General features: G+C 33.7%; 1 protein-coding gene and 1 non-coding gene across 4 annotated transcripts; one reads left to right on the forward strand and one right to left on the reverse strand.

The window, feature by feature from the left end:
• Positions 1-911: 911 nt before the first annotated feature.
• Positions 912-5,861, reverse strand: LOC112029496 (disease resistance protein RPM1-like). Of its 3 annotated transcripts, XM_065767535.1 has the most exons (3): positions 5,670-5,861; positions 2,208-5,262; positions 912-1,406 (listed from the first exon to the last, which is right to left on the reverse strand). In XM_065767535.1, the coding sequence occupies exon 2, from the start codon at positions 5,089-5,091 to the stop codon at positions 2,233-2,235; it is 2,859 nt and encodes a 952-aa protein (XP_065623607.1). In that variant the 5' UTR covers positions 5,092-5,262; positions 5,670-5,861; the 3' UTR covers positions 912-1,406; positions 2,208-2,232. The 3 variants fall into 3 exon arrangements, with proteins under 3 accessions (XP_065623607.1, XP_023917949.2, XP_065623606.1); XM_024062181.2 differs by lacking the exon at positions 912-1,406 and having other exon boundaries at positions 2,206-5,162; XM_065767534.1 differs by lacking the exon at positions 912-1,406 and having other exon boundaries at positions 2,206-5,262.
• Positions 5,862-8,710: 2,849 nt separating this feature from the next.
• Positions 8,711-8,796, forward strand: LOC112007118 (small nucleolar RNA Z102/R77). Its single transcript, XR_002882429.2, has one exon. It is a non-coding gene; the product is annotated as a small nucleolar RNA Z102/R77 (small nucleolar RNA).
• The last annotated feature ends 4,303 nt before the right edge of the window (positions 8,797-13,099 follow it).

The raw sequence follows: 13,099 nt of genomic DNA on the forward strand, positions 1-13,099 counted from the left end.
TAATTACTTTCTAATGTGATATAATGTATGACTAAATCTCTAAAATTTTTTGAAGAAAATTTTTTCTCCTTAAAAATTGAACTATTTCTAAAAGTATTTTTCATGTCTCTATCTTTACAAATATATCATTCTATTATTTTGGGTTTTTTTTTTTTTTTTTTTTTTTATACCAAACCCTAAAAAAAAAAAAAAACAAATAGCTACCATAGTCTTTATCAAAAAACACATGCAATTCAATCACACACACATACAAACACGCAATAAAATAAATGCCTTACAAAGAATAATAAAATTAAATAAAAAAATGTTAATTCAAGAACCTATGTTCAAATTATTGGGGAGGGGTCCTCTAGCCATACGTGTACATCGTTTACATCTCTAGCAAATCTATCTAAAACTATAACACAACTATAATTTGGTGCAACCACGACTTCTAAACTTAACTTTTATTATATAGTATATATAATATAATATGATACGATAATGATAAGATGTGGTAGGAAAGAAAGCGAGAGAGATCTCCACATGTACATGTGGTCAAGAAGCCAAGAAACTTGTTTTGTCTCCTGCTTTTGAAAGGCTGAGTGGATCATCACTCAACCCAGTCTAATAAATATATATAATTTGACTAGGCGAAGGGGTGGATAACATGTAGACATTCATAGAGAGATGTAGGCTGTAAATCAAATATCAATAATAACTTGGTCGATCAATTCAGTTTATTCAAAGGAAATTTAAAAAAAAAAAAACAAAACAAAACAAAAACAAAAGTTGGTTACCAAAATCGAAGAACATTCAATACTATTGGTACCAAAAGTTGAGTATAGTAGAGATCATTCTAGAAATGGTCTAAGCTAAAGTACCCGATCAAATGCATCTATGGCCAATTACAGAATTCCTAATAAAAGCAATAACTCATAAAAGAGAGATATCAAAACCACAGAGAGAGAACTATTCAAAGAGGTTCAAATCATTTTACAAAATAAACAATTACGGGGTGATTCCAGTTGTACATAGGAAAATATTAACACCAACCAATCCATGATTGATCTGAAAACCACTTATCTGGGCTGACACAATGAGCACATTGAGCAACAAACTAAAGGAGACAACTGTAAACATGTGAAATTAAAACCGCAAAATTTCCTACTTGATTGTCTCTGAAAAAAAAATAAGCAAGCCCAACTGGCGCCAGTAGCAACAATTATATTCATTCTCCATCCAAGTCTACAAACAAAGCCCAACAATCCTGAGCTAAGCTAAGCTTCACACAAGCTAAGCTAAGCTTCACATAAAAATGATCTAATAGGGATATTGAAGATTCAAACTATTAAAGCGTCATATTTTGGGAAAATGTGTACTTACAAATTTGAATTAACATTATTGAGTAGAACTAGATTGTTTACCTACCACAAATAACAAATGGACAAACTTTGATTAGTAATGAAGAAATTTACACACAAAAAAAGTACCACTAAAAATCTCAAATTTGAACCCTCAAATTAAATGATTTGACAAAACTTTTTTTTTTTTAAACTATTTCTATAGGTACAAACTATTTTATAACATTTTTACAAACGGTTGTTGTGGCCAATTTCTTACTATTTCTTATCTGAATCCACCACCATCACATTTTTTTTTTTTTTTTTTACCAATAACCACTCGCCACATCAGTAATTTGTAAAATTTTTTGTAAAAAAGTTTGTATTTCAAACATTTCCCCTAGATAAATCTTAAACTAACACACTTTAAATATGGGTAAAATTGTCTTCTCAACCAAAAAAATAGGAGTAAAAGTGCAATCTTGTAAATTCCTGAGAGCAATGTTTTGACAATTTTCACATCTCTCTATAGTCTGTAACTTGTTTTGTTTTGACTTTTGATGCAAGTATTGTATTGTTTTGATACAAGTATTGTACATTAATATGAAAAGTTCACACCCAAATCTAGCAAAGTAGCTCATGCCTCTAAATTTTTAACAGAAGTGAAATTTAAGCAGTATATGAAAATATCAAAACCGAAACAAGCAGACCATTAAAACGGTAGATGGTGATTTACATATTTCAAGAAATGCAAGATAAAAAGGACAACAATTGTTTTTTACTATAAAAATCTACAACAGAAATCCCACGACATTATTCAGTAGAAAAGAGAAAATATATATTATCAAGAAATCTAAACCCATTTTTTAACTAAATTGCACTAACCTTTCTCAATTGAAGCCTTGATATTTTAGCATCTAATCTGGTTGATTGTTTGCCCTCTTAACCCTGCCAAATGCTTGGAACGGAGATTGTGGTTGTCATAGCCATGATATCCTATACGAACCTTGCGGAAGAGAAGAATGACTGGTACATGCTTAACGATCCAGTAATGTAGCCCTTGCTCAGGATCCAAACTTTCTTCAAATTCTTTGGGCATCTCCCAAAATCCCAGTTCTTTGAGGTTTTTCAGATGTTGGATTCCGGAAGGCACCTCTTTAAGTTCCGGACAATGCCCAATGGAAAGAATTTCAAGAACAGGCAATGTTCCTTCATCTATCAATAGCGAATGCAATGCATTTAAGTGTCTAATCCATAGAAACTTGAGTTTTGGAAACCCTTCTAGCTTAAAATGCAAACATTCTCCCTTGTATGCTTGGCGTGAGATCATGAGCTCCCGTAAGTTTGGTAGATTTTGAAGGACTTTCAATGGGTCATCATTTAACCAGGACCATAATATCTTTAGTTTGACCAAATGTTGAAGTTCTGAAATCCATTCTGGTAACTTCTCTAATCGCCCCTTTATTTGCAGGCTTTGAAGAAATTGAGGTGGGGATGAAATGAGTTTTAAATCAACTATCTCATCTTCGCTAATTAAGGTTACATCAAGAGATTGAAGGTGGTTCATATTTTCAACAGAGGTACAGAAAGCTATCATTGTTTCCTTTGACAGGCTTTTCACGCCTAGCTTCCTCAATTGTCTCAACTTTCCCAACTCTTTAGCAAGATCAACCCCACCATGATTCAAATCCACATGATACAACTTTTGCAATTTCTTTAAACATCCAACACCCTTTTGTATCTTTACCCCTTTTCCCAAAGTCAAACTGTTGTCTTTTTCAAAATCAAAATTGTAAGCTATAAAATGTCGTAGCTTACAAAGGTTGTAGATCTCAATTGGTATATCAGAAACTAGGGACTGCTTTAGATCTAGAGTCTCCAGATTTTGCAACTTTCCTATGGATTTTGGAAGAATTTTAACTTTGGTATTTCTTAAACTTAAATACCTTAAATGAAATAAACTTCCAACATCTTCAGGAATGCAATCCAACAAAGCATCTTCAAAATCCATGACTTTCAAAAGCTTGAAATTAGAAACAAAAGTACTCATAAAGGACTTTGGAAATTCATCAAGATTGAAAAATAAAAGAGAATGAATATAATTGTTCCCAAATTCCTTCAATACAACATATGAAACTCCATCAATTGACATGCGTCGAGCTAATCCTTCAAAGCGAGACTCTTGTTTTAAGAGAACATGACAAAAACTCAAATCCTTCATCTTTCGGAGTATGATCTCACGTAAGATATCATGGAGTCGACATTTTCTAACTTTCCCAGATAGGTCAACATATGATACTTGAACTAGGCTTCTGTGGATTAATTCAGTCAAGTATTCTTGTGCAACTTCCTCAAATGTTTTGCCCTCCAATGCCTTCACAAATCCTTCAGCTATCCATTGTCTAATCAATTTGATGCAACTAATGGAGTAGTCTTCTGGATACATACCAAGGTATAATAAGCAAGATTTGAGGTGGCATGGCAAGTCTTCATAACTTAGGGACAAGATTTTATCAACACCTGTAAGATGGGGATTCCTTCCTAACTCAAACCCAACACTATCATGCAAGTTTTGCCATTCAAAGACAGTTTTGTCTTTGGTTGACAAAAGACCACCTATAGCAACAATTGCAAGTGGTAAGCCTTTGCACTTCTCAACAATGTCCTGAGACAATTTCTCCAATATTGGGGGACAATGTCCTCCAAATTCAAATTGGAACGCCCTTTTGCAGAATAACTCCCGTGCCTCATCAAGAGTTAGTGGTTGCAATTCGAAAACATGAACATGTGAAGATTTTTTACAAAAACTAGCCACCTCCCTATTACGTGTTGTGATGATAATTCTACCACCCTTATTATTATCAAGTAAAGCATGTTTCATACCCTCCCAAAAGTCAATTTTCCATACATCATCAAATATGACCACATATGTTTTTAGCCGTAAGTAATCTCTTAATTTACTTACCAATGATTGTTCGTCCATTGTGTCAATTCCCGGCATAGGAAGCTCCTTTCTGGCCTCACGAAATTGCTTTATGATGCTCCTCAATAGATCTTGTATGTTGTAAGATTGAGACACTGAAATCCATGCATAGCATTCAAAGTGTCCTCTAACTATTTGATGATCATAGATTTTTTTGGCAAGTGTGGTCTTGCCTAGTCCCCCCATTCCTACTACCGAAATTACAATACGATGAGGTTGTCCTTCTACCAACCAGCCTATCAATTCATTTCTAGAAGATTCAATTCCAACAACATCAGAATCCTCAAGATAAAGGGAGTCCTTTCGAAGGTCTTGCCACCTAACATTCTGAGTACCACTGCTTGATCCTTGACCAGTGGATTGGAAGCCGTATCTTTCACTTCTTGCCTTGATTTTCTGCACTGATGCTTTGATCTTCTGAATCTTAGTGGCCGTTTCATGGTGAGGTTTTAACATTGAAAATAAGCGAGCAGATTTATGGAGGAAACCACTGAATCCCTGAAGCCGATGGGGATGATGTTGTGCCATCTCAAGCAAGTACTCGTCCATGAAAACATCCATGTGGAAAGCTACTTCTTTGACTTGTTTCACCCAAGTTTTGACACCCTCGCTCATGTCCTCCTCTGCTGCGGCCCTTGCATCTGCATCCTTAAGGAAGGACTGAATGCTCTCTAGTTCATCTTTGATGTCAGCTACTTCTTCATGGATGTCTCGTAACAGTGTTGCTTCTTCGCTCAACAAGGAAATGATCCTCTCAGTAAGAGCGGATATCGCAGTCTCTGCCATATATGTAGCCTATCTTCTTACTCCAGTGTTATTTCGTTTGAATTTGGCTCTTCTCTGTGATCAGATATTGCCTGAGATTGAACTCGTATAGATCAAATCCACTTTCCTAAAACTTTTTTCTTTCACTCTTTCTTTCTCTCTCTCAAACTTGAATAGATGAGATTACTAACACTGTGAACGAAGCATTAATACAGAGTTGAAAAAGATAAGAAAATTAGAGCATGTCCTATAGACTAGTTAAAGCCATTTTTTAGAGAGAAAACCCAAAAATAAAAAAATAAAAATAAAAATAACAGTTCCAACAGACTCTCTAAAAGGAAAATTTTTCCAAATTTTTTTTGGAGTTGCTACGGTAGCTCTCTTGACTTGGAGAGCACTGTAGCAACTCCAAATGAATTTGTCTCCTTTAAAAAATCAAACAACTCAGTAAAAAACAATTCTTTCTCCCTCACAGACTCAAACGTCTCACATAATCAATACACAAAACACAAAACAAAATCTATTTCTTATTATAACAGCAAAGTTGAATCAGAACAAGAAAATAAGGAAAAAAAAAAAAAAAGTCAAGCTGATCTGACCTAGTCTGGCGCTGGGGACGCGGACGAGGCGCTGCTGCTTGGTGAACGCCGATCTCCGCCGGCTTTGTCCTTCCGGCGACACTTGGTCTCACCAGCCTTCTTCCCCTTTCTCTCTCTGCTGCGTTGTTTCTCCCTCTCCCTCTCTCTTCTGTTTCTCTGATGTGATAAATGGGCCTGATAAATGTGTCACTGTGAACTAAGTGCCGGTTGGAATAGCACTTCGATCCGGTTTGGATAGCATTACTTTTCACTCAAATACTGTTGCGATTTTTGGTTTTTTTTTTTTTTAAGCTGAATTTATTGACTTTTGAGAAAAAAAATATTGTATATATACTATTTATGTACTGTCTACATACTGTTTATGCACTATTTACATAATATTTAATATTAAAGATAAGTCCTACAGTACTATTCATATATTTAAAAATTATTTTGCTACAGTGTTTTCAGTAACAATTAATTTTTAGTAACTTTTAACAACAATAAATACTATCCAAACGGACTCAAAAGATGTTTCCTAAGAAAAAAGAAAGAGAAAATTGTCCTACACTGAACTTGGCTTGTGGACTGATTCTTTTAATATATATTTCTTCTGAACCTTTTATAGGGCAGAGACAAATTGGCAAATTGCAACACCAAATCAAAGGTAAATAATGACAACACTTAAATACCTTGAACGACCCTCTATAGCTCACAAGTCACAGGTAACACGTGCGTTTTCTTTTAGGTAAAAAGTTTTTGAATCCGCCAAGTTAAATACCAAGAAATTTTATTTTCAAATAATAATTTATTATATGAGAAAATTTCAAATAGCGTTGAGTTTTCTGTTTTTTTTTTTAGCCGGACTTATTGACTTTTAAGAGAAAAAAATACTGTGCATGTACTGTGCATGTACTGTTCACACATTGTTCATGCACTGTTCACATAATATTTAATATTAAAAGTAGGTCTCACAGTACTATTCACACATTTAAAAATTATTTTGCTACAGTGTTTTCAGTAACAATCAATTTTTAGCAACTTTCAGCAACAATAAATGCTATCCAAACGGACTCTTTGTTTCACTCAAAGTGGCGTTGCGTTTTCAGTTTTTTTTTTTTTTTTTTAGTCGGGTTTATTGACTTTTGGGAGAAAAAATACTGTGTGCATGTACTGTTTATATACTGTTCACGCATTAAAAATGAGTCTCATGATACTATTTATACATTTAAAAATTATTTTACTACAGTACTTTGAGCAACAATAAGCTGTATCCAAACGGACCCTAAATTGAATAACATGTCTCATTTTTTTTTTTTTTTTGGGTGGGGGTGGGGTGAATAAAAAGAACTCAATAATAATAATCTAAAAAAATAAGTTGTCAAAATTTTAATGCATAAATTCATTGCAAATTACATAGATTTGATAAATGAAAAATATGATCATTAAAAAAAACCATTGGAAAGTATGCTTGTTGAAAATTAAAAATGAATAAATAAAAACTAACAACTCATTTTAAAATTTTTACCTGTTGAGAGTTAGAAAATATAGTTGGGAATAAAAAAAAAAGATTAAAAAAAGAATAAAGAATGAATAAAGAAATAATATTTAAATGAGAAAGTGAAAAGATAGTGAATCTATTAAAAAGTGTATTTGAAAAAGTAAGTAGGTAAAAGGTAAATGTAACTGTTCACTTTCCAAACAGTATAAAAATTTGAAGAGTCTGCTGGAGATGCTTCTATAACCAGCAAAATGAATGATTTCCACAAAAAATTATAAGTTTATAACCAAAGATGTCACATGGGTACCAAAGATTTAGTCAGTGAGGTTGACTAGACAAGTTGGTACCAAAGATGTCACGTGGTAGATACTAACCCTTGTTGGGATAATTGTCATTGTACACTTGCATTAAACTCAAATATACAAATCTCAAAATTACAGGTGTGCAGTGAACCGCCAACCTGCTTAAACCGTTTTGATCCAATCCAACTCACCAGGTTGGGTCAGTTTTCAAGATTGAGTCATGAATTTTTATTTTTATTTTCTTTTACAATGAATTGAGTTGAGTTCGGGTCATAAGATTTATAATTCCGCCTAACTTGACCCGATCTGACCCATCTATATTTAATAAGTTTTTAGATTTTAAAAAATATATTATATAATTTTGTTTTTGCTTTTTTGTCCTTCTTCCTATATAAAACCCAAACCCTAACTTCTTCTTATATAGTATGTGTTTGTTTAGTGTTACGCTCATGATTATTTAGTTATAAATTTGTTCTTATTTATAGTTGTATTGTTAATGGAAGGAATTCTGAGGGGGCCCTACGAGAATTAAGAAATATGATACTTTGATATAGGGATGACAATTTTGCCCCGCTCCACTTGACCCGCCCCTCCTCGCTTCACCCCGTGCGGGTTTTCCTCGCCTTGCAAAGGTGATGGGGCGAGAATGGGGTGAGATTTTAGACCCACACCATGAGGCGGGGCAACGATAGGTTTACACTTTTTAGACCCACCCTGCCCCCCCTCCCCCCGGCCTCGCATTACAAGGGTTAAATTGTAATTTTTTCATACCTTAAAACCCTACTATTTAAACAAAGATATCATCAGCTTATTTTATTCTACCTAATGTAGCTCTGACTCTTTTTTCTCTCTAGCAAAGTTGAAAATAAGGTACCAATTTCAACCTTTTTTTTTCCCCCTTTATTAGAAACAAATTTATATACTATTGAATTACTAATTTCATTCATAATTCATACATCTTTCTCAATTTCCTTTTCATCATGAACATAATATAATTTTTTTTTTAATGAGGTACGGGTCTGAGGCTTTAAATATTTGTTTGTGTCATTGTTTTTGTAATTTTGTGTGGGCATTTGGCTGTTGTAAAATATAAGGTACGCCGTCATACACCCCTTTTTCTCTAAACACTTGGAATTCCCATTGGGATTTCACTTTGCTTAGCAACATTGCTTCTTTATGTAGTCAAAATCCATATCTATTTTACGAGCTGGGTTTTTGTTTTTGAATTTTCATGTTAGAAATATGAGGTGGTTAATGGAGTACAAGATGACGAGGAATATGTTTCCCTATTGGTTTGATTGCCAATATGATGACATCAATCATGTATTAGGAGTTTGGATTATTTTATTGTGTCATACTATGAGATTTTTGTTGTGATATTGTCTTGTTAAACATTTAGATAATATTATTTAGTTTTTGCTAGAAAATAGTTTGATTTGATAGGATAAATTTATTTATAATTTCAAGTATATTTTTATTATTGAAACATGTCATTTTATTTGAAAAAATGGTAATAGTTGTAGGGAAAATTAACAAGAAATATTCAGCAAAGACAAAATCAACAGCGACCGAGGCTGTTGCCAAAATGCAAAAATCAAGCAGCAATAAATCGCCTGATGTTTCTAAGGTTGCTAGTGGAAAACATGCACATAATTTCACCAAGTCAAAAGGCAATTCAAAATTGGCTTCAGCAATGGCGGATGCAGCAGCTGCAGCCACAGCTCGTTCTGTGCTAAGGGAAGTGAACAAGGGGGCATCTACACCACCACTCAGTTCCTTAAGTGTGCCTAAGCTCAAGTCTTGTAATGGTGCGAGTACTTCCCAATGTGATCGACCTTTAAATGTATTGAAATCTTTGAGTAAGAGACATTCTTTTGACTCTGATGAAGAAAACTGATGCCCTATTGGTCTAAAGCTTCATCTATACTTCCATGTAAATATACTAATTTTTTTTTTTATTTTATTTTAAAGGAAAGACAACATTTTTGTATGCTGTAGGTGTGTATGTCCTCTAATAATTAATGCCACGGTTGTATTAGAATACAAGAGTAAATGCCTTTTTGTGTCAAAAAAAGAAAAGAAAAAAGAGTAAATGCCTTTTCTCCTATTCAATCCAAGTAATAGGGCAAAACTTAGGTACAGTTTCTTAACTACAGTACCTTAGATTCCTTGTTTAAAATTTTGACATGTGTCTAATTTAACATTCCACACAAACGGCGTTAAAACTAAATTTTTATTTTTCCCTTCCTTCTTTTTCCTGTATTGCAAATGGCTTCTCTTCCAAACTACCCATGACCCTTCTCTTCGAAACCCAAAACCCAAAAAAAGAAAAAAGAAAAGAAAGAAAAGAATATCTCATATCTCCCTCTCTTTCATTCTCGGTGTGTGTATGTTTCCTTTCTTCTTTTTTGATCTATGATTCTTTCTCTCTCTCTCTCAGTGTGGGTGTATTTGTTTCCTTTCTTCTTTTTTGATCTATGATTCTTTCTGATCTATGATTCTTTCTTTATCTCTCGGTGTGGGTGTATCTGTTTCCTTTCTTCTTTTCTGATCTATGATTCTTTCTCTCTCGGTGTGTGTATCTGTTTCCTTCTTTTCTGATCTATGATTCTTTCTTTCTCTCTTGGTGTGTGTATCTATTTCCTTTCTTCTTTTCTGATCTATGATTCTTTCTTTCTCTGGCTTGTTGGAAATAAAAACATGGATTTAACTGTAGCACTGATGCCAAGAAAGAGAAAGTTTTCCTCATTGGATGAAATTTATGAGAGAACGGGCCGACTGGCTGAAGTGAATCTTTCCGTTGTTCCCCAATCCCCCACTATTTCGGCTTCTTATTCCATTAGTGAAGGGTCTCATGCCATTAGTGAAGGGACGGGGCCGCTGTCTATTATCTTCGAGATCTATGATTCTTTCTTTCTCTCTCTCTCTGTGGACAAAATAATGAAAGAGGCTGTGATGATGGCTTTGTTGATGTTAAGAGTGTGGAAGTTTCGGGTATAGCTGAAAAGGGTCTGTTTATGGGTTTGAAACCCAGTAGATCAGGCTTTTATTTTTTGATCTTTCCTGTTTGGTTACTGAGAAAATAAGGGAAAATGGTCCCTTTTTTGGTTTGAAACTCATTAGATTTGGCTTTTATTTTTTGATTTTTTGATCTTTCCTATTTGGTTCTGCATTTTAGCTTTTGAGTTTTGGATTGGAATTCGGAATTCCCTTTATTATCTTCATTTTAGCTTCATCAATCAGAGGCAACTGGAGATTTGAAGCCGTGTTCTCTTGCAGTTGCAATACAAGAAAAAGAAGGAAGAAGGAAGAAAAAAACTTTGTTTTAACGCCATTTGTGTGGAATGTTAAATTAGACACATGTCAAAATTTTAAGTAAGGAATCTAAGGTACTGTAGTTAAGGAACTGTACCTAAGTTTTGCCCAAAGTAATATATATATATATATATATATTATTTTACAGAAAATATTCATGCCTTGATTCCTTCTACTTCAAAGCCATGAAATTTTGTTTTCCCAGGCAAAAGTGCCAGTTTGTAGAATGAATCAGCCAATTTAATTTATAATTCATTTCTCTCGCATTTTGTTGAGGGAGAACGTTATGTTTTAGACTTTTATAGGCAGTTAAGTTGCACCTTCTTTTTTTTTTTTTTATTTTTATTTTATTTTTTATAATTATTTTATAATTATTATTTTTTTTAATTTTTTGCTGAATAAGTAGTTAAGTTGCACCTTGATCTATGACATTGTCTAGTCACTGCTTTTAGAGCCTGAAGGCCGATGCACCTGCTCTTAATATCGCTCCTTGGTTTAAATAATAGTTGTTTTGTGACTTGAGATTCACCTTTTAAGCTCTTATTCATTTATGAATTCAAGTAAATGCATAGATAGGAATTCTGATAGAGAATTACCATGATACAATCATTAGCTGTGGATATGATGCTTTGATAGTTTGATGTGCTTGGATTTAAGTTCTTGTAGAGAAACCTTACAATAAAGTTAAAAACCTTACAATAATTCCATGTTCACGACTTGCTGCATGAGCAAGTTGTGACAAAATTATGGCCCTAACATTACTCTTTAATAATTGTGTTGGGGGACCATAATTTAACTTCCTACAACCACTCTAAAAACAGGTCTGCGTGGTGTGATGTCGAAATCCATAAAAGATTTGAGTGTATCTTCCTTCTCACTAATTGGTTTTAAGGTGGAATGGCATAGCTCGCTCTCTGACAAATGTTATATAATCTATCAATACAATTTATTAACTTTTCTTGAGTGTAAGTGTAACTCTTTCCAATTACTTAAAGCCCCACTATAACAATAAGAGTTGGGCCTTTCTTGTAGTGGTACTTTAAGTTAAGTAATGTGTTTGAATTTGGTGAGAGAGTGTAGGTAAGGGAGTATTTATTAATGTTGTTTAAACAATAATTTTCAATGTTTAAATAACATTACAGACATGCCAATTAATCCAAAGGTCATTGCCCTTCGAAATTTAGCGCAATGGTCCCGACACACAATCCTTCCTCTCTTTGAAAGGATAGACGCCAATTAATCCAAAATAATTGTGAAACGACAGACAGTGATAGGATTCTACTCCAATCCATGAATTGTCAAGCCATGATGAAGACACAGAGAAGGAAATCAGAAAGTGCCAGAACAACTCTGGACAAAAATCCAAAGGTTTATATCGAAAGTGATAATACAGATGATTAATGTTTTCCACCGTTCCCACTTTTTTTTTAATTTTTTATTATTAATAATATGCCAAAATAGTATTTTAGTCATTTTATATTTTAAAATCACAATTAATTTGGTCTCTATATTTTGATAGCAACTATTTTTATTTATTTATTAATTTGGTCCCTACCTCCAATTATTAACTTACTAATGCAAAATGCTTATGTGTGACAAACAATATGTACTGTTGGCGCTCTTGAAGTTGACATAACCACTAAAATAATAATAGAAATGACACATTAGCGTTTGAGTAAAAAATTAATTTCTCAATTTTAAAGAAATATTTTACCCAAATGATCTTGAACATGAACCTAGATCTGGAAACTCACATCTCCTTGTGAAACGCTAATTTAAAGTGTTGGGTGTAATTAGGACACTTGACAACTACCATAGAGGTCTAGACCTTTTTTTTTCCTTGCTTCCATAGGAAAGAAAGATGACTTGACTTCATTGTCTGATCTTAAACAAACTCTTTGGACCATTGTAACCACAATTGGAAATTTGACTTAGCTTACCACTTTAATTTTGTTCAAGAACGAACTAAGTGGTTCAATTCCCACTTCCAATAGGAAACCTAGCTGCTTCGTCCGAACTTCAACTTTACGAAAACAAACTTTTTGGACCAATTCCAACCACTATTGGAAATTTGATCAAGCTCACCACTTTAAATTTGTTCATGAACGAACTAGCTGCAAACAACATGACCCACATTGCATCAATCAAAGAACCAAAGTGTAATAACCACACACGGACACAGACCCATACGTGCAATTCCCCGTTTTTCTACCGGTTCAATCAGTGGCGGATTAGATAAAGGTGACTCAAATTTCGCACGATGATTGATTTTGCAAGAGACATATCAAATCAGTTAGCTAATAATACCAATTATAATATAATTTTCTGTAAAA

The sequence above is a fragment of the Quercus suber genome, unplaced genomic scaffold (genome assembly GCF_002906115.3).
Source record: "Quercus suber isolate HL8 unplaced genomic scaffold, Cork oak 2.0 scaffold_819, whole genome shotgun sequence".
NCBI lineage: Eukaryota > Viridiplantae > Streptophyta > Magnoliopsida > Fagales > Fagaceae > Quercus > Quercus suber.